Source organism: Motacilla alba, chromosome 11 (genome assembly GCF_015832195.1).
Source record: "Motacilla alba alba isolate MOTALB_02 chromosome 11, Motacilla_alba_V1.0_pri, whole genome shotgun sequence".
Lineage (NCBI taxonomy): Eukaryota > Metazoa > Chordata > Aves > Passeriformes > Motacillidae > Motacilla > Motacilla alba.
In genome coordinates, this window is record NC_052026.1 from 20,003,460 (window position 1) to 20,025,151 (window position 21,692).

The window sequence follows — 21,692 nt, forward strand, 5'->3', positions numbered from 1 at the left end:
GAGGGAAAAGGAAAGAACTCTCATTGGTCTGGTTGGTTCAGGGGAGCCTTCCCAGCCTCCCAAAAACCTGGGGCAGCAGGGAGGGGGCGGATGCCCCATCTCACCTCAAGCAGAAGGCAAATGACTCTTGAGTCCTGCACACCAGCAAGGAGCTCCAGTACTCTGAAACAGAAAGGGCCTTCCCAGGAACAGCCTGAGAGCCCCCAAAATTGGCTTCCACTCCAGGAATTAAAGCTCTGCATTCACTTAAGTGGATCACAAAAGCTGCCAGGCCTAAAATGTGAGCAGCACCGAGGGAAGGACCCTGGAAGGTAAAATAAGTAAGAGCAGGAAAGATAATTTTGGTAACTTTGTAAAATTTCATTGGTAAAATTCTTACCTTTTGTCTCATTGTAACATTTTCAATTTCTGTATTTGATACTGTAATACTTCACTTGTACAATTGTAACCTTTTGTACCAAAACAGCTTTCTGAAATACCTTTTTTTGTACCAAAACACCTTTCTGAAAACACTCAGCCCTAGTGAAGGAGCAGACCATTGTTTCTGATCACCAGCAGTGCAGCAAAAATTGAGCAGGTGAGAGACAACCCCCAGCAGAACTGGAGGTTTCTGTAATACAGGAACCTGAAATAATTCACTGTAAATTCAGATTTGGGGATTCTCAAGGCTTTTTAGCCCCTCTGACAGCTCATTTCATCAATCAGCCTGTTACTTTCACCCTTGCAATATCACAGGGTAGAGGAAATAAACCAAGCAATTCTTTAATAACAAAACCATGCGCTGCTGCAGCCCAGACAGGGGTATCTTGGTTTTATTTTTAAATTTTTACAACTGAATTATTCAACGTGGAAGCTTAGGAATGAAGCATTCTGCCATTTTTCTTTTGTCTCTTTCCTAAACTTGCCTATTTTAGCTTCTGTTCAAATGTCTCAGAATGCATTAACCTTCCACAAGCAGTATTGCTGTGGGGAAAAATTCTCCTCATGTTCCTGAGGGCACCTCCATACTCCCTGACCAAAAGATTTTGGAATTTTTGGTATTTTTGGAAGCCTGGAGGGCAGTGAAGTCCCCCCACAGTGCAGCCCGGACAGGTCCATGCCCCCCAGCTCAGGAAATGGAGTAGGATGGAATTCCACAGGATTGCTGGCTGGAAAACTGACCTGGTGATAAATGAGCTGGCAGAGCCTGGCCAGGAGTGCAGGCAGGAGATTCCTGTGGCCACACATCATCTTCACCAGCAGGGAGAGGCACGGGCCCTGCCTGCAGCGGGGGAAACCATGGGCTCATTAAATCCATGCCCAGCACAGGAACAGGTAATTAAAAATGTCTAAACGCCCTGGAGCTGATCCAGGCTTGTCTGTAAACACAGCACAATTATCATTCCACCCAGGGCTCAGAGCGAGGGGCACTGTGGGGTACCTGAGCAGAGAACCCTGCAGGGGTTCTGCAGAGCCCCCAGCAGCGCCCTGCCTCCCACAAGGATGGCATCTCAAACCCTTGTTGGTGTCTCACAAGGCCAAAGTGGTCTCTGAGGTGACAAAAAGGACAGGAGGAGCTGCCTGGCAGAGGCACAGCAATAAATGGCATCAAAACACAAAGCAAGAAGGAATCACTGTGACAAGGCCCTGCTGTAAAGCAGGGGCAGGGGGGGATTTTCCCACCCAGATAACAGAAAAACTCATCCTCACAGGAGGCCAGGTGGCAGCTGTGTTTAGACACCATTTCCTGGGACTCGTGTTTGTCTCAGGGAGTTTTCAGTCAGGCTTTTAACAGTGATTCATCTGCTCCAGGGCAGAGCAGCGCAGGAGAGGGAAGGATGCCCTGGCTGCCAAGGCTCAGGGAGGGCAGCTGGGAGCCCAGCCAGCTCCTCAGCACGCCCTTGTTGCCCAACAAAGTGATTTTCCACTGACATGCTGCCCATGATGTTTACAGGCTCTGCTAGAGGAGGAGCTGAGCAGCAGCTCCAGGGCAGGCACTGCTGCCTCAGCTCCTCAGCCAGCCCAGAACCCACCCAGGCCTTGCCAGGGGAGGAATTCCAGCACCAGAGGGATAGACTGGCTCCACTGCCATCCCCCAGCCTGGGCTGAGACACCCAGCCCCTGGCACAGGGCACAGAGAGCCAAAGGGCACTTGGCTGAAGGGATCTGGAACAGAGAAACTTGTTTCATTCACTCAGGTGCCTCAGAGTGCATCATCCTGGGAGTGCAGACCCTGCACCTGCAGCTGCCAGCCTGGCGCCAGGGCTGTGAACACCAGAGCCCCTCCTCAGCCCTGCACAAGTGCTGGAATCCTGCTTACCACCCAGCTTTGGTCCTCCTGCTCTTGGACTCCCATCTTACCTGTCAGGAGGGTTGAAAGAGGAAGCAGCTAGCAGGGTTTGGCAGAATGATGTCAGCAGCAGATCAACAACCTGAAATAAAGAGCACCAGGAATAAAACTGGAACAAACCCCACACTGCTAATTCCTGCTTGTCAGGCTGGATGCCTGAGCCTAGTTTTCTGCTTTGTGTATATTACATTTCCTGACATTAAAACAGGGAAACAAATTGGTCAATGAGATTCACTCCAGGTTGTACAGATCCACTGCCACTGAGGATGGAAAATTAAGCCCATAACAGCCCAGGAATGACCCCAGCACACAACAAACACCTGGGCAAGGCTGTTGAGGAAAGCCTTTTAGAAAACATCCCCAGATCCCATCACCCAGAAACTTCCAGGTGGCTAAAACACAGGAGAGTCAGTGCAGGGCAGGATGAGGGAGACAAGAGAATGTATTTCCTGCAGACAAAGCAGCCTCCACACCTCCCACCAGGATGCATTCTCCTGCCCAGCCCCACCCAGGCCAGCTGGTACTCACGCTCTGGGGGCAGGGTGCCAGCCCGGGGGCAGGGACAGCCACCTGGACGGGGGAATTGGAAGGAGCAGCCTCATTCTCCTCGCTGCTGTCCCCCAGGACACCGCGGAGCCCGGCTGAAACCACGGCCAGCTGAGCTGCCACCTCTGCGGGGACAGGGGGACCAGGACAGCAGGCGTGAAACGTTTACAACCCCCCACAGCAGCAAGAAAAAGCAAAATATAAACTTTAATCGGAGTCAAAAGGATGTTAGGAAAAGCTTTAATAAGCAAAAGGTGTTGGCTGGGACACAGTGGATCATTTTTTACCAATATGATTGCCAACACACCTCAGGAGCAGCCTTCACACCAGAGGGGAAAATGCTCTCCAAAGGGGGCACCAGGTGAGCCCCAGGAGTGGGGCAGAGAGACTGGTGTGATTATCACAAAGATAAGGCCCAGATGAGGCAGGAACACATCAGACATTGCCAGGTACATGTTCACAGCTGGAAGGATTACCAGCTCGGGAGGATTGCCAGCTCCAGGTGCCAGTGGCAGTAACTCCTGCTGCGCCTCTGGCACCAGCCACACTTCATTCAGGCAGCTTTTGGGACAGTCAAGGAGCAGAACTCCCTCCTACCTTCCCACTGAGCCTGGTCCACAACCAGAGTCCTGAGCTCAGCCAGTTCAGCCTTCAGCTGCTCCAAAGGCTCTTTGGGATGGCTGGGCTCTGCCTTGGAGTCATCTGGACAAGGGGGAGAGGAAATGCATTCAGCAATCTCTGCCTGCACCTTCTGCAGAAGCAGAATTTACTTTTCCTGAAGCTCCAACAAAACCCCAAACTGTCAGTCTGCCACACACAGAGCTTTGTTTTTACACTCTGAAGGTGCTATTTAATTAATAATTTATGGGTTTATGCCTAGCTGAAAAAAGGAATTCGGTTTTTAAAGATGAGAGGCAAAAAAGTTTTGTTTTCAGAGTTTTCTTCCCACTTCCATTAGCTCTGCCCCTCACAGAAACATTTGCTGTCCTCAGGACTGGAGTCAGGCTTGGAATGCAGAGACAGGCATTACAGCCTGGATACAGCATCAGCTTCTCCAGATGTCCCAGGCTACTCTGCCTTCTTGTTTAAGAGAAGGAATAAAAGGAAATTCCTTTTCCCACTAGAAAGAGATGCCACCAGCGACTGCCACAGCCCCAAAACCCCCCCAAGAGTTTGTTTGGCAGGAACAGCTTCCTCTACAGGGGCCAGGAATAAATCCCCCAGCAGCAAGACCTGCAAATAGCAAAGGCTGACATTGGTACTGGCTGTAAAACCAGGGGCTGGGAGCCCGCTGAGCCACCTGCGTGTGCCAGAGCCAGCACTGGCAGGGAGGTTTGGGGCTGCCCAGAGCTCAGTCCTGCCCTGAATCCCGGCCGTGAGCCGAGCCCGGGGATGGGGCAGGGCACAGGGACAGGAGGGGACACGGCTCAGGCTGCTCAGGAGGGCGGCACAGGACGCGGGAAGCGCTGCTGGAGGTCAGCGGCAGCGCAGGGACCCCGCGGGGCTGCCGGGATCCTGCGGGTCCATGCCAGCAGGGAGGGATCCATCCCATACTGCAGGGATCCATCTCATACTGCAGGGATCCATCCCGGCCCATCAGGGATCCATCTGGATCCATCCCAGCCTGCAGGGATCCATCCCATCCCACCAGGGATCCATCCCATCCTATCCCACCCTGCAGGGATCCACCCCGCAGTTCCCGCCCAGCCCAGCCCGGCCCAGCCCGGCCCAGCCCAGCCCATCTGCGGTGCCCGGGGAGCTCTGAGCTCTGCCTCGCCTCTGCAGCCACAGCATCCCCAGGAGGCCCCAGAGGCCCCGAGCAGGGCTCGGCTGCACGTCGATCTCACAGTCAGAGCAGGAATCCGAAATTCTCCCCACCGCGCTCTGGGAAGCGTCTCTGTAGCCCAGGCTGACCTTTGCATTGTGTGCAAATCCCTGGAAGGTGTGTTTGAAGCAGCCACTCGCTGACAGGAGCAGCAGAGCTCATTAAATATCCTCATTAAATATCCTCATTAAACATCCACAATCCTGCCCAGTGAAGCTGCAGCGATGGGGCCCGGGCTCGCCTCCCACCCCAACACCTACAGAGCAGGAGCTGCAATCCCTTTCCCAGCCCCTCCTGCCCCTCAGATCTCCCTAATCCCCTCTTAGAAGAGGATGCCAGGGCAGCACAAGTGTCCTTGCACCAGGGATCAGCACAGCAGGCTCCCAGCACAGCAGCTCCCAGCCCGGGCTGAGCAGCTCAGGCTGCAAACGCTGATTCATGGAAAGGTCCTGGGGGTGGAACTCAGCCAGCTCAGGCTCAGGCAGCATCTGCAGCCTCAGCACAGCACAGGGCTCCCAGGCACTGCAAAAATCCCACCCAGGCAGGGCTGGCAGAAAAAGTCATTGCAGGAGTAAAAATTTAACACCTCAACACAACATAAAGGGCTTAACGCTTACTTATATGGATTAAATACCTATTCAGCCATAAATCTTTGAAAATTTTCAATTCAGGAGGGCAGCAGTGGAAAAATTACCATTTCACATTGATCCATAAGTAAATGTTGTATTTTTTACCTTGCGACACCTTCTCTTTCATGGCATGACAGGCTTGCAGGTATGTGGAGTACAAGTTTGAAGGTATTTTGTCAGCTCTGTGAAAAAGAAGAGATTTATTACCCTGCATAACCACAAACTGTCTTTATTAAATAAGCACAAGCAGCAGCCCTTCTATGAAATGTAATTAGAGGGACTCTGAAGCAGAAAGAGCATCTGAAGCATTTTTAATCATCCGACATGAGGGGCAGAGATTTCTACCCAGGGCTTTCACAGCAAGCATTGCACACGTGTGGCACACACAAACCCAATACTGTTCATGTTATTAATTAATCTTTTAATGCCTGTTTCATATCTAGTTGATGTCTAAGATCCCATAAGAGTGTGAGCTGTGAGATGCAACATTCAGATGTAAAGCATGAACGTGCTGAGACCAAGGTGTGACCTCCTCTCTGCAGGGCAGGCACTCTCTGCTAAGAGCATCCCATGGGGCTCCTCAGAACCCAGCTGCTTCCCTCACAACTTTAATTTCACTAAATGATCCAGCCTTTAATTTTAGGGCCAGACTGGAACGACAAGGCAGGGCCAAGCACCTCATTTGCAGGCAGTGTTGCAAACATTCTTCCTCCATGAGAGGTTACAGAGGAGCTACTGGATGTAAACTAAAGCTGCAATGCAGTGCAGAAAAGCACTTTTAAGCATGCAGGCAGGGCAAGCTGGAGTCCTGAGAGGAGCTGTGTCCTCCTGAGGCATCACCCTGGTGCCCCTTGAGCATTAGCAGACATTAAAGTCTCATCTTTCACTCCCCTCTAATCCCCTTCCAAAGAGGGAGCTCCTATTCCTGGGGAAAATTTATATTCAGCTGTATCCTTCAAGATTTGCATAAAAATGTACCTGGCCTGGAGCCAGAGGGACTCCTAAATAATGATTTCACAGTGGCCAGAGGACTAATTACACACCTGAAGACAACACAGCAATGCTCCTCCATGCACAACCTGCAAGCCACCAAGCCCTGCCAAGAGGCTGGCTGTAACCAGGGTGTCAAAGCCTCTGATAATCTGATACCAAATGTCCCAAAAAGAAAGCCCAGCAGCACAGAAAACAGCACTGGGACGTGTGAATACCTCTTTAAGGAGTCTATAAAAGCCATGCGCCCATCTGGGGTTTTAGGGAGCTGCAAGAGAGGAAAAGGCAGGTCAGGGGCAAATTATCTGTGTGCAAAGACACAGCTAATGGGAGGGGCAGAGAAAAAAGCCAAGTACTGACCACACGGGGCCTGAGCAGAGCTGGAAGGAACCAGGAAGTGTAATATGGTCGTCTGAAAATGCTGAGAAAATAAACAGAGCAAAGTATTAACAATGCCAAAGGTCCAAAGTGCCATCCCCACACCTCAGGAGTTAATTTAGCTCCTGCAAATACAACATGTTCATGGTTAACGTGAATAGCCACGGACAAACCAGGTTCAGATTAGCCAATGGGTTTTAATTTCTTTCATTTCTTTCATTTTGCTTTTTATTGTAATCATTTTGGACTTCTTTTGCACAGGGGAGTGTGCCTTTTCACTCTCCCCACAAATATCCTCTATTGAGATGACTCCTCAGGATGTGGGAAGAACTTCCCCAAACCTCCCTTGCTCACATCCTCAATTTTTCTTGTTTCCTTACTTTGATTCAGACTTGGCTTCTACAATTATTGTTGTTGTTATTATTATTCTTCCAGCTAAGCCCAGGAGGGGCTGAGAAGCACACAGTACCTGGCTTCTATCACAGAGGTTGGGATCTTCCTGGTGTTTTCAAATATCTGAAGGGCCTTTTCAACATCACGGAGAGCCTGGGCCTGGGGCTGCCTCACACAGGAGAAAGATGTGAGACACCAAGGGTGATGATGAACTTACCTTTTCTGCTCTGAATGTGCTTTATTGTGATTCTATTTCACTGTGGATTAAGACACATCATCTCCTCTTCCAGCCTGTGCCTGCAGGCAGAGGCACTGACACCCCGGGTTTCTCTCGTTTGAGTTGTAAGACACCTCAAGCTGCAACAAGTTTCTCAACTGACAACCAGACCAGACTTTGAAAAATTAAATTAAATCCTCACATATGCCTGTGAGTTCATCACAGGACGGGGTTTCTTGTATTATATTCAGCTACCCTGCCTCCAGCCTGTGTTTAATGCAATCATGTAAGTGAGGCTTCTTCCTCTGATCGAAATGTAAGAAGGAATGATAAAGCCAAACACTTCCTTATAAATTATTGTTGTTACCCAAAATTTATCATGAATCACAGAGTGTAGAATCCACCTCCAAATCTCCTTTGAATACCCACACTTTGGTCCCACACCACAGAGATGGGGTGCTCCACTGAAAATAATAAATCTACCTATAAAATGTGACTCCAGCTTTCATGAAAACTGAGGAGATTCTGTATTTATGGCCACCAAAACCTCTGGAGTTTTGGAGCTGGAGCCTTGGCAGCACAGTCAGCTTTGGAAGGGCAGGGAGGTTGAGAACCTCAGTGCTTTTCCAGAGGGAAAGGGACGTGGTGATGAGAGATCTGGGAGACAGAGCAGCAGTACCTGCAAGGCCTCCTCGGGGGCAGAGAGGTCTTCATAGAGCCCCATGTCCTCTATGGCCACCTGTGGGAGGTCAGAGGTGCAGGTGGTCACACCCAGCCGGGTTTGACAGACCCAGAAAGAGCTCTTCTGACATCTTTCCTGACCTTGAGGTCGGCCAGGCGGGTTTTGGCCAGGGTGATGTACTCCAGGAGCAGGGAGCGGTGCTTGCTGGGCACAAAGGGTGGGAACATGATGTGCACCTGGAACGGGAGAGCCACAACCAGGTCTGCCATTCTTACAGAAACCCAGGTAAAATTCTAACTCATTCTCACTAATGGTCACCTCAAATACTCCCCAAAGAAGGTGTTATTGCTTGGCCAAGGGGCAATCATTTTCATGGCAACTGACATAACTTTTCCCAACAAAGAAAATCAGTGAAGTGCTCAAACTTAATTCCATGAAAGGAATTCTCCCCATCAATGAAATAATCTTGTCCTTCCTTACTGCAGGAAGAAAAGGGTTTGAATAATGAACCAGAAGAAATGCAATTACTATGACAACATTTATAATGAGCTGAACCTACTGAAAGGCACAAGGGCAGTGACTCTGGGGCAGCTCTGGACCCAAAACCATCTCTGGCAGCACCTGCTCACCTTCAGGTAGGGCGCAGCTTCAAAGGGCACCAGCTCTGACAGGAACTCCAAGAGGAAGACCAGAGATTTCTTACTGCTCCCGTGGTGGCCACCAGCATTCCCAAAGGAAGCCTGAATCAGGGGAACATGGCAAGAGAGCCTTTCAGTGTGGAGAGAATCCTCATCCAAGCAGGGCCCTAACCGAGCACACCAATCCCAAACATCTCATTTCTGTCAGCAGAACCTTCCTGGAGAAAAGTCTCCAGAGAAAGTTCATAGAATCATGGAATGATTTGGGTGGGAGGGACCTTAAAGACCACCAAGATCCAATCCCCTGCCACACCTTCCACTGTCCCAGGCTGCTCCAAGCCCCATCCAACCTGCCCTTGGACACTGCCAGGGATCCAGGGGGAGCCACAGCTGCTCTGGGCACCTGTGCCAGGGCCTGCCCACCCTCACAGCCAGCAATTCCTTCCCAATACCCCATCTATCCCTGATCTCTGGCAGTGGGAGCCATTCCCTGTGTTCTGCCCCTCCATGCCTTGTCCCCAGTCCCTCTGCAGCTCTCCTGGAGCCCCTTCAGGCCCTGGCAGGGGCTCTGAGCTCTGCCTGGAGCTTCTCCTCTCCAGGTGAGCACCCCCAGCCATCCCAGCCTGGCTCCCTTGGACCATGGTGATTTACAGAAGTCTCTGTGGAAGTTTGCTGCCATGAGAACACTCAAACAAAGCAACTCTGAGATGCACAAAAAGATTGATATTCATGAGGGAACCACAAATCTGCAGGTCTCTACACAGGTTTATCTGGGCATTCTAAGGAAAACAACCAGTCTGAGACTACAGAGAACACAACCAGTTTACCTTCTGGTACCTCCTGGACACTCTATCAGCCAAAGCTCAGCTTAGATTTGCAAACTCACACAAAGGAATTTCCAGGTTGGATTTGCGTGGAGATTTGCATCCCTAAAATACCCACCTGTTCACAGTTAAAAGCAACAACCAATTATCTGTAAGGTCAAACACAGCAATTACAGCTGCATGCAAACCTCCAGGAAACAGGAACGCTTCCTCTGCCACAACCCCCAACTTAGGCAATGACAACAGTGCTGCTTATCAAGACACTGAAATCCATCCAAGGTGATGATAATAACAGGAATTACGTGTCTGCATTCCTAGCAAATAACTACAACAGGCAAGGTGGACTTCAAAGATGAAAGGAGGGAAAACCAAACTGGGGAAAAACCAAATAAATTTATTCTTTGCAGACACAAAGGAAGTAATAAATATTCAATTGTTCCTAATATCAGTACAATCCCTTGTACTTTTCTTTTTATTTTTCTTCCCCTTTCTCATTCCTGGTTATCCTGTCTGGGACAAGGCTCTCTCCACACAGCAGAACATTCCTTATGCACAGGTTCCCTGACACAATTAAAACAAAGCTCACCAGCCAGGCCTCACTCAGTCTCACCTTAAACCACTCAGAGTAAGGCATGAAGACAGCAGGGCCCTCCAGAGCAGCCTGACGAGCCAGCAGGAACGCAGTGATCATATTTTCCATGTCATAATTCCCAAAGGCCTTTAGCAGGAGATGGCTCAGAAGATCTAGGAACATAAAACAATAACCTCACACTTTGCTCCTGACAACAGTGCTGGATATTCTGCAGTAAATGAAGACAAATATCTGTGGCAAAACATGAGGCAGGACATGCACTGCAGCCTGGAGGACCTCTGGGGTCTGGTTTTATTTTTTAATGCACTTTCAACTGTCAAACACACTTGGATTCCCTGCAGGGAGCCCAGCACTGGGATAATTAGTAAGGAATTCTCACAAACAAGCTCTGCTAGCAAAGGTGAGCTAGAAGTAAGGTTCAGTAATCACTCCACCAATTAATGATGAAGGTAATTATCAAACCACCACCCTGGGCTCTACACAGTGTTTGAGAAGTGGCAGCACGAGGCCTGGCATCCACATCACCATGGACAGGGGAAGTCTGAGTGGGAAAGCAGATGTCCTGTCCTGCTGCTCTGCTCCATGAGGAACCCCTGTGCAGGCAGCCCCTGTGCTGAGTCCCCTGCTCCCACCCCAGGCTGGCAGTGCCCACCTACCCTTGAAGAGCTGCTCAGCCTCAGCCTGGCACACCACCAGCGTGGACACACAGGACAGGACGTGCTGCCAGTTCACCTCGTGGGTCTCCAGGACCTGCTGCAGCTGGCAGATGGATTCCTTCACACTGAATGCCACCAACAGCTGGAGGAGTGATGGCAGTCCCTGTTAGCTAGGACATACAGCCACAAGAAAGAGGGGCTACACACAAGAGTGACAGGCTTTTCTCTGGCTTTATCGAGCTGTCCTGCAGCTTTTGGATCAGCTTCCCAGGCCCAAATGTCAGCCTGGACTGGAACCAGCACCAGCTACAATGAACAGTAAAATTCCCATTCTTTCAGAACTCATGTCTCACTCTGTACCAGTGAAAATTCACATCTCCACATTCACTGTACCAGTGAAAATCCACATCTCCAATCAGCATCTTTGCTCTCATTAATTGTTTTGCACTAGCAAAAACCACTGCTGTTCTTTTCTTCCATGCTTCCTCCTCCCAGAGCTGGTGATTGGTTTGGATTCTGCAGCTGGGCAATGTTGCACTGATTTCCAATAATCTGGTTTCAGGTTTTCCAGTGGAAATAAACCCAACATCACCCAGTTCTCTGAGCGACCCCAGGCAGAGGTACCTTGCGATACAGAGCCGTAAGCAGGGGAGAAGTCCTGGCAAAGCTCCACTCCTTCTGCTTCTGGATGGCATCAGACACTGCACCCACAAAAAGAAAACTTCAGCAGCAGGATTTACAACACACCCAAAACACACAGGTTTCCCTTGTGCAGCCATTAAAAACGGCCCTGTGGAACTCTGTCTCCCATCAGTCTTTGGAACACGGGCTGTGGCACAAGGACTGGGCCATTCCTTTGTGGCACTGTCACCCCAGAGCTGTTTTTGTGACCCCGCCTGCGTAGCTGACATGGCACAGGCACAGAGAATCAGCAAGGAATCAGCTTTTCCCTCATTAACCTCTTTCATCTGGGAGCCAGCAATGACACAGCTCTCCCACACAACAGACAAGCAGCTCCAGATCACAGCTCCTGGGGACTTTACAGTAGATTTCAGAGTTCAAACATATTTCTTACCAAAAACATCAAGCTTCACAATTACTGATCCAGGGTTAGAACTTTTCTGCCCAAAATTTTCTCCTGAGCTACGACCCTCAGATGACTTTTTTTGCCTGATTTGGCACCCTGCCTATACAGACCCCAGGAAGGAGCTGAGAAGCCTGGAGGCTGCTCTGGCTCTGGGTCCCACTCGGTGTGGGACAGAGCTCTGGACACACCTGGAGAGCCCTGTCCCTGGCCATTCCCACCTTTCAGCACGGGGTTGTAGGTGAGAACCTCGGTGAGGGTGTGCCTGAAAAACTGCCTCAAGGAATCCGGGTGAGCCACGCTTCCATACAGGGACACGTTGAACACATTCAGCCTGCAAAGGACAAGGAGATGGCAGAAAGTGTCAGCCAGCTGATCAGCCAGGCACTGCTTCATTATGATCAGCCAGGTACTGATAATACATGATCCACCAGCTGCTGATGAAATTGGAACAACCAGGTGCAGCATAGGGGGGATGACTGATTTTTATTCTACACCCATCTTCTCAAATTGCCACAAAGATACACTTTTTGGTATGTATTTTTTAAAAAAAAAACAATTAATGGTTACTCAACACTACGTAGCCATCAGACTAAATGTGAGTCTGAGGGGTATCCCTGCATGGGCTGAAGGTGACATATACAAAGCAGTTAAATAAAACAAGTTTGGAAGCAGGAGTTGGAGATGATTTCACCTTCCAGGTGTTTCTGCTCAGAAGCAGTGAGGAAACCTGATGGGGAATTTCTGGCATGACAAGAGGTCCAGGTTTGGCTCCAGCACTGCCAGAATCCACTTTCCTACCTGGCCCTTATCTTTTTTACAAGTACTTTTGTCTGCACATATTTTATTAGAGGAGAACACCAAGCACAAATAGCACTGGGAGAGGTGGGTGTGTGTGTAAATAAGTAAAAAACACCCCACAGCATTGCTCCTATTTCAGTAAGAAGTGCAAGGGTGGATAAAAACCTCCTCCTGACACTGCCTGGAACGTTTCTTACCAGAACCTCACAGCTTGCACCATGGAAACATCTTCCTGCTTCTCTTTACCAACAGCATCAAGCACCCCTGGACCCCAAAACACACAAAAAAACCCAATGAGAAAAGAACTGTGACACTCAAGCCCACATGGGAATTAACAGGAACGAGCAATTTGTGCCCCTTTACAAAGGTGACCCCGCCAGGGAAATGTGCAGGAGCCACTCAGCAGGGCTAAATTCTTACCAGCTTTTCTTCAAAGTGACACAGGGACTCAGAAACTATTACCACTGACCTTGAACCAATTTAAAAACCTTCCCAAGAACATGCTAATAATGAAGCCATCTAAAAATGCATGCAAATCAGTATTTCATTTCCGAAGCCAGCCCTAATGGCTGCGTGTGAGTGCGAGCATCGCGCAGCCTGTCTGTGGGCAGGGATTGGCACAAGCTGAATTAAGCACCCTGCAAACCACGGTCCAGACAAAGGGCAGGCTGGGGGAGGGCCACGAGTTTGTAATGTTCCATTTGCATATGCAGGAATTCCTTCAAAAGCTCCATCTGCCCCAAAACGACGGGCAGAGATCAAACAGGTTGGCAGCCTGCGCAGCGCGTTGTCTTGGCGATGATGATCAGCCCACACCTCCCGAGCCCACAGACTGGGAAACCCTCTGCTTTGCAGTCTGCTGCAGCAGCACTTCTGCTTTGTGCCGCCCTGCCTTGAAAACCCTCCTCTTTCCACTGTTAAAGGAGCTTGGTTTGTGTATTCAAATCATTTCGTTAAGGGAAAAAAAAACCCTGGAAAGAAAATTTACTGAGCAGGGGCAGCGAAGCAGACGTCCCTCACGCGCCACCACAGCTTCGGGATGTAACACTCTCCTCTCCTGCTGAGGAACACTTTAAGGTTAAGAAGGGGAGAATAAAGCAAAGGAGATAAACTCAGCTTATCTTCAGGCACAGCAGCTCAACGCTGCCAGATCATTTCAGTGAACACATTGCTCCCATGCTGCTCCCAGCCTGTCCTTCTCCTCCTGTGAAGGTCTTCAGTAATAGGGATTTTTTTACATTAAAAATCCTAATGTTCTCCAAAGATTAATGAAGCGGGACCCCTCAGAGGTGACCCAAAAGTGTGGACTAATAAAATACCTTACATAAACCTGCTGTAATGCATTTTGCAGGCAGGCAGGCAGGCTGCGCAAAGGGGAAGGGCAAATGAAGAGCAGGATGCAGACTCCTGTCTGCCTGCCAACAGCCTGCTCCTCCTCCTCCAAAATCACTACTCCTCTGCTGGGAAGGGCTGGTTTTCAACTGTTAAAGGGCCACCTGAGATGGGATTGGTGCATATTAAATAATAAAGCTCTTCTCTTGCAGCTTTCCCTTTCTAGAAGAACTCACAAGGTCCGTGAGCACCTCAGCGTACAGCCAGCGCTCCCTGCGAGACCTGGGGCAAGGGATGGGGCTGGCAGTGCACACGGGGACGCAGGGGAGGTGCCCTGGCCTGGACGGGGTCACCTTACAGCAGAGAGAAAGCAGCAGCCTCTGCAGCAGCACCGAGCAGGAGACGTGCCAGCAAGGCAAGCGGGAAGCTCCGTCACTAAGGAGACAGGAGTGGCAGCAGCTGCACTGTCAGGTGACACCAGCCAGGGGTGTGGGACACGGCAGCAGGTACAGCATCTCCCCGTGAGGATCAGCCGTGATACAGGACAAAAATAACCCCCCGTGTGAGCATGTTTAGCCTTCCTGCATCGGGATTTGCTGGTAAAGCAGGCTGCGCTGAGCCCTCAGCAGAGGCACCGGGGCAGCTCAGGCCAGGGCAGGCACGTTGCAGCTCATGAACACTGGTGTTTAAAGACTACACACCTACACCAGATGCCTTGGCTCAGCACAAAAAGAGAGGTTTCAGAAAACACTGGCCTGCAAATCCAAACGGTGAGTCAGCAAAAGAGCTCAGCGCTGCCGACTCAAAGTTTCATTTGCTAGGCAGGAAAAATAAATCTAAGCAGCAAAGCTGATCCTGGCCTAACCTCCGTGCTCCACCTGCTTCCAAGCAAACCTGTTAAAAATCAGGAAATCGGGTCAGGTATCTATATGATGTTACAGCTGGGAGCAGAAAAAAAAGTAGCATAAAAGGCAAGAAATTATCTGCAGTGTCTGGAGACACTTTAGGGGAACAACAGGGAAAGCAGAGGCAAATAAAATCAGTGACATAAATATTATGCACAACAGCACAGACAAAGCAGCCAGGCAAAGGATTTCTCCTTAGGGATTCAGCAGTGAGCAAGGAACAGAAGTCTGGGAGACAGCAGTGGCTGCACAGAGCTGGGATCACAGCCATACTTACACGCCAGCATTCTCTGTAAGACAGCACGGCAGATCTGTTCAAAATTGACAAATTAATGGATTTAGAGTTTCAAAGGGCTGCAGTTCAATGCAGAAAAAGTAAATTGACTCAAAGAGTTTTGTCCCTCTTAAAGCTTCACGTTGACCCTAGGCTCTGCAACAGAACAGATAAAAGAGACAGAAGGGCAGCACTTGCCAACCTTACAGCATTCCATGTCTCATATTCAAATGGAACACCCAAGCACTCCAGGTGCAAGGGAGTTAAAAACCCCTTGACGTGCCACCTTGGAGCAACTCTCCATACAAAAAAGTCTCAATTCTGGTTTCAGCATTTCCCCCACTCCTGCAGCTGTGCCAGCACCCTCTCCTTGCAGCTCCAAGCCCTGAGTTGTTTGTACTCAGCAAGAGCCAGAGATCAATGGAATTGCTTTATTAAAGCACCACCTGCAGCCAGGTTCATTTTGTCCTTACGTAGGCAACCTTCTGGAATTCCACCTTCCTTCCCAGCTCCGAAGCCTGCTCAAAGCCATTCTGAAGGAACACGATGGCAAAGTCTGCAAAAAGAAGGAACTGGTGTTCCAGCATCCCCTTTGCACACAGGTCACCTGCTCCTTCCCCTCCCAGCTGTCCCAACAGACTCTGAAAAGCCTCCACTAACAGCAATCATTTACTGTCCTGGGGTAAAATTATTCCCAGGAAAAAAGAACCCAGAACTTCAAGGATTATCAAGTCTAAAGGATTTGCAGTTGTTCTCCACGACCTCTGCAGAACTCAGAGGGGCTGTACTTGACCACTGAACTGCTCCACACTCAGACACTGGAGGGATTTTTTCCTAACTAATCTAAGAAAATAAATAATAGAAATTGACAGGGGAGATATGGAACTCTGAAATATTTCTGGCCCTAAATCTCTCTGGGACTTTGCAGAGTGTCACAGCGCCAGTGTGTCACCCCTGAACCACACCCCTCACAACTACACTTTCTTGAGTTACCATAACTCCAAGGGATGGAAAAATTCAAACCGATCATTTTTTAGTGGGAGAAAATTTGCTAAATTTGCCAAACATACAAAAAACATATTCCCCAGAGAAATGAGGTAAGGAAACACAAAGTCAGGCCTGCATTGTTCCACCTCTGAGGTTCTGCCCTGCACCCAGCCCGGGGCCTTGCCTGAGAGAATTCTCTGTGCCAGCTCCGTGTCCCCACAGGAGATGTCCCCAGCCTGCTCACAGAGGCCACGGAGGCTGCTGCAGAGCCACTCCACTGCTGCTGGGCCTGCTGGGCTCCTGCAACACAAAAGCACCCCCAGCTCAATCCCTCCTGCTTTCTGTAAGGCTTGGCTGTCTCCACTTGTGCACTCTGCCCTAAATGTGCCACTTCCTTTATTTAATTTGGACCAGCACACTTGCTTTACCAACAGTTGCTTTTTATATTATTTGCTTTATAAAAGGCCCCACAACACACACATGCAAAGGAAAAATGTGGGTGAAATTGTGCATCCAAGTATTTCCTCATCCCTGACATGAAAGTTTCCATTGGTAAAGCTCTGCTAGAAGAATTTCAGTTCCAATTTCTAAGACACTCAGATATAAATGCTTCAAAAAAATAAATAGAATTCTTAATCTATGCCTTTGGGTCCCTTAAATTGCTTTCATTGTGAACAGACAAGTGAACCAATATCAGAAGCCTAGAAAATCACTGGGACATTCCTTTGACACAATAAGGAGACAACCAGAACTTCAGAAATGGGTGAGTTGTCAGCTCTGTCGTGGAATAATGGAATGGTTTGGCTTCAAAGAGACCTTAATGTTCATTGTGTTCCACCCCCTGCTTGGGCAGGGACACCTTTCACTAGAGCAGGTTACTCCAAGCCATGCCCAAGCTGGTCTTGGACACTTGTTGGGGGGCAAAAAAACACAGACCCAAAATTCTAAGACTAAGAATCCTCTGGAGATTAGCTCTGCCAGACCAAAAAAGTGTAAGATTTTGTGAAGGTGCAGAGCAAGACCTTTTCTGGAGTCCAGGTGGTGGTCCCCAAGGAGCCACAGCACTAAACTGGGATAATTACCCCAGAGTAACCCCCAAGCCCAGAGCAGCTCCTAAATCCTGCTAATCTGATCCCTGGTCAGCACCTGACAATATCCTCAGTCCAGAACACTCATGACTAATCCCTGATTATGCTCCAGCAGGCTTCAGGAGATCAGCTACATGTGCAGCCCCCCAGAGCCCCGCTCACCTCTCCAGCAGCTCGGCCAGGCCCGCGATGTCACCGCTGTGCAGCTGCCACACGGCCTCCAGCACCGGGGGCTCCTGGGGACATGTCACCAGCAGGTCACAGCCCGCACTGGGCACTTCACACTTGGCTATTGCACATGATGCATGAGAAGTAAAGCTGAATTCTGTTTATTCCAACTGTCCAGCAGTTGTTAAAATTTAAAGTCGACAACGCGGCAAATAGCTGGTGATGAGAGATTGTATTTTCTAGAAATTTTGGGTGGTTTAGGGTTGTGGATGCATCATTGTTTTAAATTTTCATGTACAAGTAATGAATACATTCATCTTTCCCCTCTGGTATAATGCTGATTCTGCAGATTTAAAGGAGCAGGGATACCCCAGGAAACAGGTAACACGACTGAGTTTCAGGTTTTGCTAATGCAGATCCAGATCCAGATTACAGAATTGTCTTTCAGTCTGTCAGCTGTTTATTAGTCCCTGTGGAACAAGGCTGCCGCTCTCAAGTCCATGTCCCAACAGAGCTGGGATTGCAGGAGACCACAGGGAGAGGCTCTGCAATCATCCAGGCAGAAAGGCTGATGGACACCAAGGGAAAATGAACAGAAGTCTGCACCAGGCAGCGGGCACTGCTCCCGTGTGGATCCACTTGCTGCCCTGCAGCATCCCTCCCAGCTCCTGCCCAGAACAGCACGGCCAGGGGAGTCCTGGGCCAGCAGAGCAGCACTGCAGGTGCACCTGGCAGGGGAAAGGTGCAGCAGCAGCAGCTTCTGATCATTCCAGGCAGAACCAACACCTCCACAAAACCTTCCCACCTTGAGAAGGAAGAGGCATTTGGGAGCCTTGGGCACGGGGAAAAGCCAAAGCCCCGGGAGCTCTGTGCCATGACCAGCAGCTGCCTCACACCCTGACCCCAAAGTCACCCACATGCTTTGTCTTCACAACCTAGTTCTTACTATAACACCCTCAGTTACAGCTATCTCTGCCTTATCCCCATGTCTGCCCCGGGACCAGGAGATCCTAATCAGCCTGTGAAACACACAGGCTCTATTTTCAGCTCAGGAGAGGATATCTGAGACCAGAGCACAGCCCCTTATCTGGCCAGATCAGCCTTTCCTCCTTCCCCAGGAGAGCAGTGAGGAATCAGAACCCTCCCACTCATAAAAAGCCCTTGACTCCACTCACAGCACCTCTTGTCTCCACAAAATACACCCAAATGAAATCAAGACATCCCATGTCAGGCAGCACAAGCTGTTATCTGCTATCTGGTTTCTTTCTCTGTGACCTCACTTTGTCTTATCACCATTCCCAGGTAAACAAAGCTGAGAGCCAGGATGCCAAAGACACTTGGAATATTGCTGGCAAAGCACACGAAGGGCTCTGGGCCTGTGTCACCCCACAGTCAGCTGGGAGTTTCTGCACTGGACCTGGGGAGCACCCCAAAAGCAGCACCTGATCACCACGGTGCTGTCAGTGACCTTTTGTGGCAGTTTCCAATAATTCAAATAATCCCAAACCTCAACTGAGTTGTAAAAGCAAATCCCACTGCAGAGACAAGGAAGTTCTCACTGAACTAAACAGAACAAGCAAAAAATCCCACCATGTGTAATTCAGCTTTTGGAAGGTCAGGAGAACCAGTCATTCTCAGGAATTCAGAGATGCCACATCCCATGGAGGAATCCTCATGGTGTGTAACACCACAGTGCTTCTCCATGAGTTCTCACCTTCATTTTCCACATTTCCTGGCAGAAGAGGGAGCGACAGAACATGTTGTTTGCCAGCAAATCCTTCACAGTCTGAAGCAAGCAGGTCAACCTCTTCTGGCATCACCCAGAAATGAAGCAGAAATAATTCCCTTTGTGAGTAACACGCTCTCAGAAAAGCAATTTGTTGTTTTACCCTGTTTGCTGCTTTTTTAAAGGGTCAGATGATGGAGGGAATTCAGGGGAAAGGCCTAAACTTCTCTTCTTATTTATCTTGTACATCTGCAAGCAAATTCAACACCTCAGTGAATAACTGTCCGCTCGTGTTTGGGGCTTAATCAGAGCAGATAAACTGGGCTTAAAGTGAAACCTAGCAGTGCTGTTGGGTTGCTAATTGAAGATAAAGCTCTCCCCTTACTCTCTGGTCAGAGTTCAGCAGCGGGGCTCTTGAGGGGCTGGCAGAATCCTGGCAGATCCGCTCCACGTTGGCAACGGCATTTTTGGCTGCCAAGGTCGCTGTGGGCACCCCCAGTTTTGAGGCCTGCTCCTGCAGAACAGAGGCTAAACAAAACAGCACAGCACAAGACTGTCATCACCAGGCGAGCAAGAAACAAGACCACGAGACCAGAAGAATGAAAAGAAAGTAAGACTGGGGTTGCACATGAAGGCAAAAATTCAATATTGATCTTCCCCACATCAGGCCTGGAAGAGGCTCACCTAGAAATGACTCTGGTGACACTCCCCGATGCTCTGCCCCATCCTGCACACCTGGCTCGGCTGAATCTCCCACCTGGAAATCAAATAAGACCTTGAAACTCTTAGATGTCTGTCACACACATTGACAAACCTATCCCTGCACTGCTGGAGCAACTGAAGTGAAATTAACACGAAGCTCCCAGGTGGGAGTGGAAAAGCACAGATTTCACCTTACAAGAGATGTGTGTTTAGTGATTGTCAGTTTATGCATAAAAAAAGGAGATACAGGTCAAAGTTCCTCATCCTCAGGGACCAAACAGCTCAGCAGCAGCTCCAGGAGCAGAATGTCCATAATCCTTATCTTTCTGTGAAGCCATGTGGCCATAAATATTTGATGAAACATGTCCAAATGTAGGATCATTTTCTAGTTAAATCCCCTTTTTCTTTTTATAAAGTGAAATATTCTCTAGAGAAAGACAGATCCTGAACTATGGGAAATATTTGCATTTTCTGTTGTAACTGTAAAATCAGTGTGTGAGGAGAGGGAGGAATCACAACAGTGGCTCAAGACAAGGCTGTCATGAGGACAGTCATGTCAGCCAGATGTGGTTGGTAATTCAGAGAAAAGCCAAGTCTCTTCTGAATTGTCTCCCTTAGATTCACAAGAAGCCCGCTCTGACTCGAAGGAAAACGTGCTGGATTTCCCTTTGTCCCAAACCCAAACCACGCTCAGCCATTTTTAGTCTGTAAAACACGGATGGAGAAGGGCTAACAACCCCATTTCTGCAACACAGAGCTTTCAGCTTCACCTTACTCCTGCGCTGCAGGTTTTTCTCCCCACGTACCATGGGACACTGTGTTCCTGGGACACTGACTCCACAGCCGGGGGCACCCACCTGCAGCTGGGCTCTCCCCCTGCCCCAGCCGGGCCTCAGCGCCCTGAGCTGTCCCATTCCTACCTCCAGGAGGAGGTCAGCCAGGTTCTGGTGCTGATCCAGCAGCCGCAGAGCCGCTCCCTGGAGCTCCTCTGCGCTCCCAAAGGGGCTTCTCCTCTTCCTGCCTCTCCCTGCTGACAAGTTTGGGTTTATTGAGCAGCGTGTGCCCAGAGCACCCCAAAACCAACTCCCGCTCCTGCTGCCGAGGATGAGGGCACCACGGGGTGTGAGGGAGGAAAACACACGGGGGCCATGAGGGCAGGGATTGGGGGATGTACGAGGGCAGATGTGTACCAGGGCATGGGGGCCATGAGGGCAGGGATTGGGGGATGTACGAGGGCAGATGTGTACCAGGGCATGGGGGCCATGAGGGCAGGGATTGGGGTGTACGAGGGCAGATGTGTACCAGGGCATGGGGGCCATGAGGGCGGGGAGAGTGATGTAGGAGGGCAGATGTTGTGTCTGGGGGTATGGGGGCCATGAGGGCAGGGATTGGGGTGTACAAGGGCAGATGTGTACCAGGGTATGGGGGCCATGAGGGCGGGGATTGGGGGATGTATGAGGGCAGATGTGTACCAGGGTATGGGGGCCATGAGGGCAGGGATTGGGGTGTGTGAAGGCAGATGTTGTGTGCCGAGGTATGGGGGCCATGAGGGCGGGGATTGGGGTGTACGAGGGCAGATGTTGTGTGCTGAGGCACGGCGGCTTTGAGGAAAGCAGAGCGGGATGCATGGAGCGGGACAGAGAGAGGGGTGTGTGCAGGGAAAGAGAAGGGCTGTACGAAGGCAGAGGGGGGACATTCACACCCCCCCCGTCCCCTTCGCTGTCCCCGCGGGGAGCGCCCGGCGCGGAGCTCGCCCCGGGCCCGCCTCAGCCCACACGTACCGAGCAGGTGCCGCCAGCTCCTCCCGCCCGCGCCCGCCATCGCGGGCCGCCGCTTCCCGCCACGCCAGCCCGCGCCGCCATTGGCTGCCGCCGGCCCGGCCCGCCGAGCCCATTGGCTGGAAGGGAGTAGAGGCCGTGCCGCGCC

At 50.2% G+C, this 21,692-nt stretch overlaps 1 protein-coding gene across 1 annotated transcript; it reads right to left on the minus strand.

Annotated features, from left to right (window-relative positions):
• Positions 1-58: 58 nt before the first annotated feature.
• FANCA (FA complementation group A) lies at positions 59-21,593 on the minus strand. The gene is made up of 26 exons (XM_038148402.1): positions 21,548-21,593; positions 20,687-20,793; positions 19,749-19,821; positions 19,450-19,592; positions 19,053-19,148; positions 17,333-17,406; positions 16,267-16,382; positions 15,569-15,651; positions 15,099-15,132; positions 12,782-12,848; positions 12,005-12,117; positions 11,324-11,400; positions 10,700-10,841; positions 10,062-10,195; positions 8,619-8,729; positions 8,130-8,225; positions 7,987-8,046; positions 7,167-7,255; positions 6,680-6,740; positions 6,538-6,587; positions 5,435-5,511; positions 3,473-3,577; positions 2,858-3,000; positions 2,341-2,411; positions 1,162-1,261; positions 59-304 (listed from the first exon to the last, which is right to left on the minus strand). The coding sequence occupies exons 1-26, from the start codon at positions 21,585-21,587 to the stop codon at positions 101-103; spliced, it is 2,466 nt and encodes an 821-aa protein (XP_038004330.1). The 5' UTR covers positions 21,588-21,593; the 3' UTR covers positions 59-100.
• Positions 21,594-21,692: the final 99 nt, after the last annotated feature.

What these genes read in the sequence shown, in the direction of transcription:
- FANCA (XM_038148402.1), bottom strand. Translation starts at nt 21,587, where the DNA reads ATGGCGGGCGCGGGCGGGAGGAGCTGGCGGCACCTGCTCG. An exon ending in TGCTGAACTCTGACCAGAGA is followed by an intron (nt 19,149 to 19,449) that starts GTAAGGGGAGAG and finishes GGGTGATGCCAG; the next exon opens with AAGAGGTTGACCTGCTTGCT. An exon ending in GTGCAAGCTGTGAGGTTCTG is followed by an intron (nt 12,118 to 12,781) that starts GTAAGAAACGTT and finishes TGTCCTTTGCAG; the next exon opens with GCTGAATGTGTTCAACGTGT.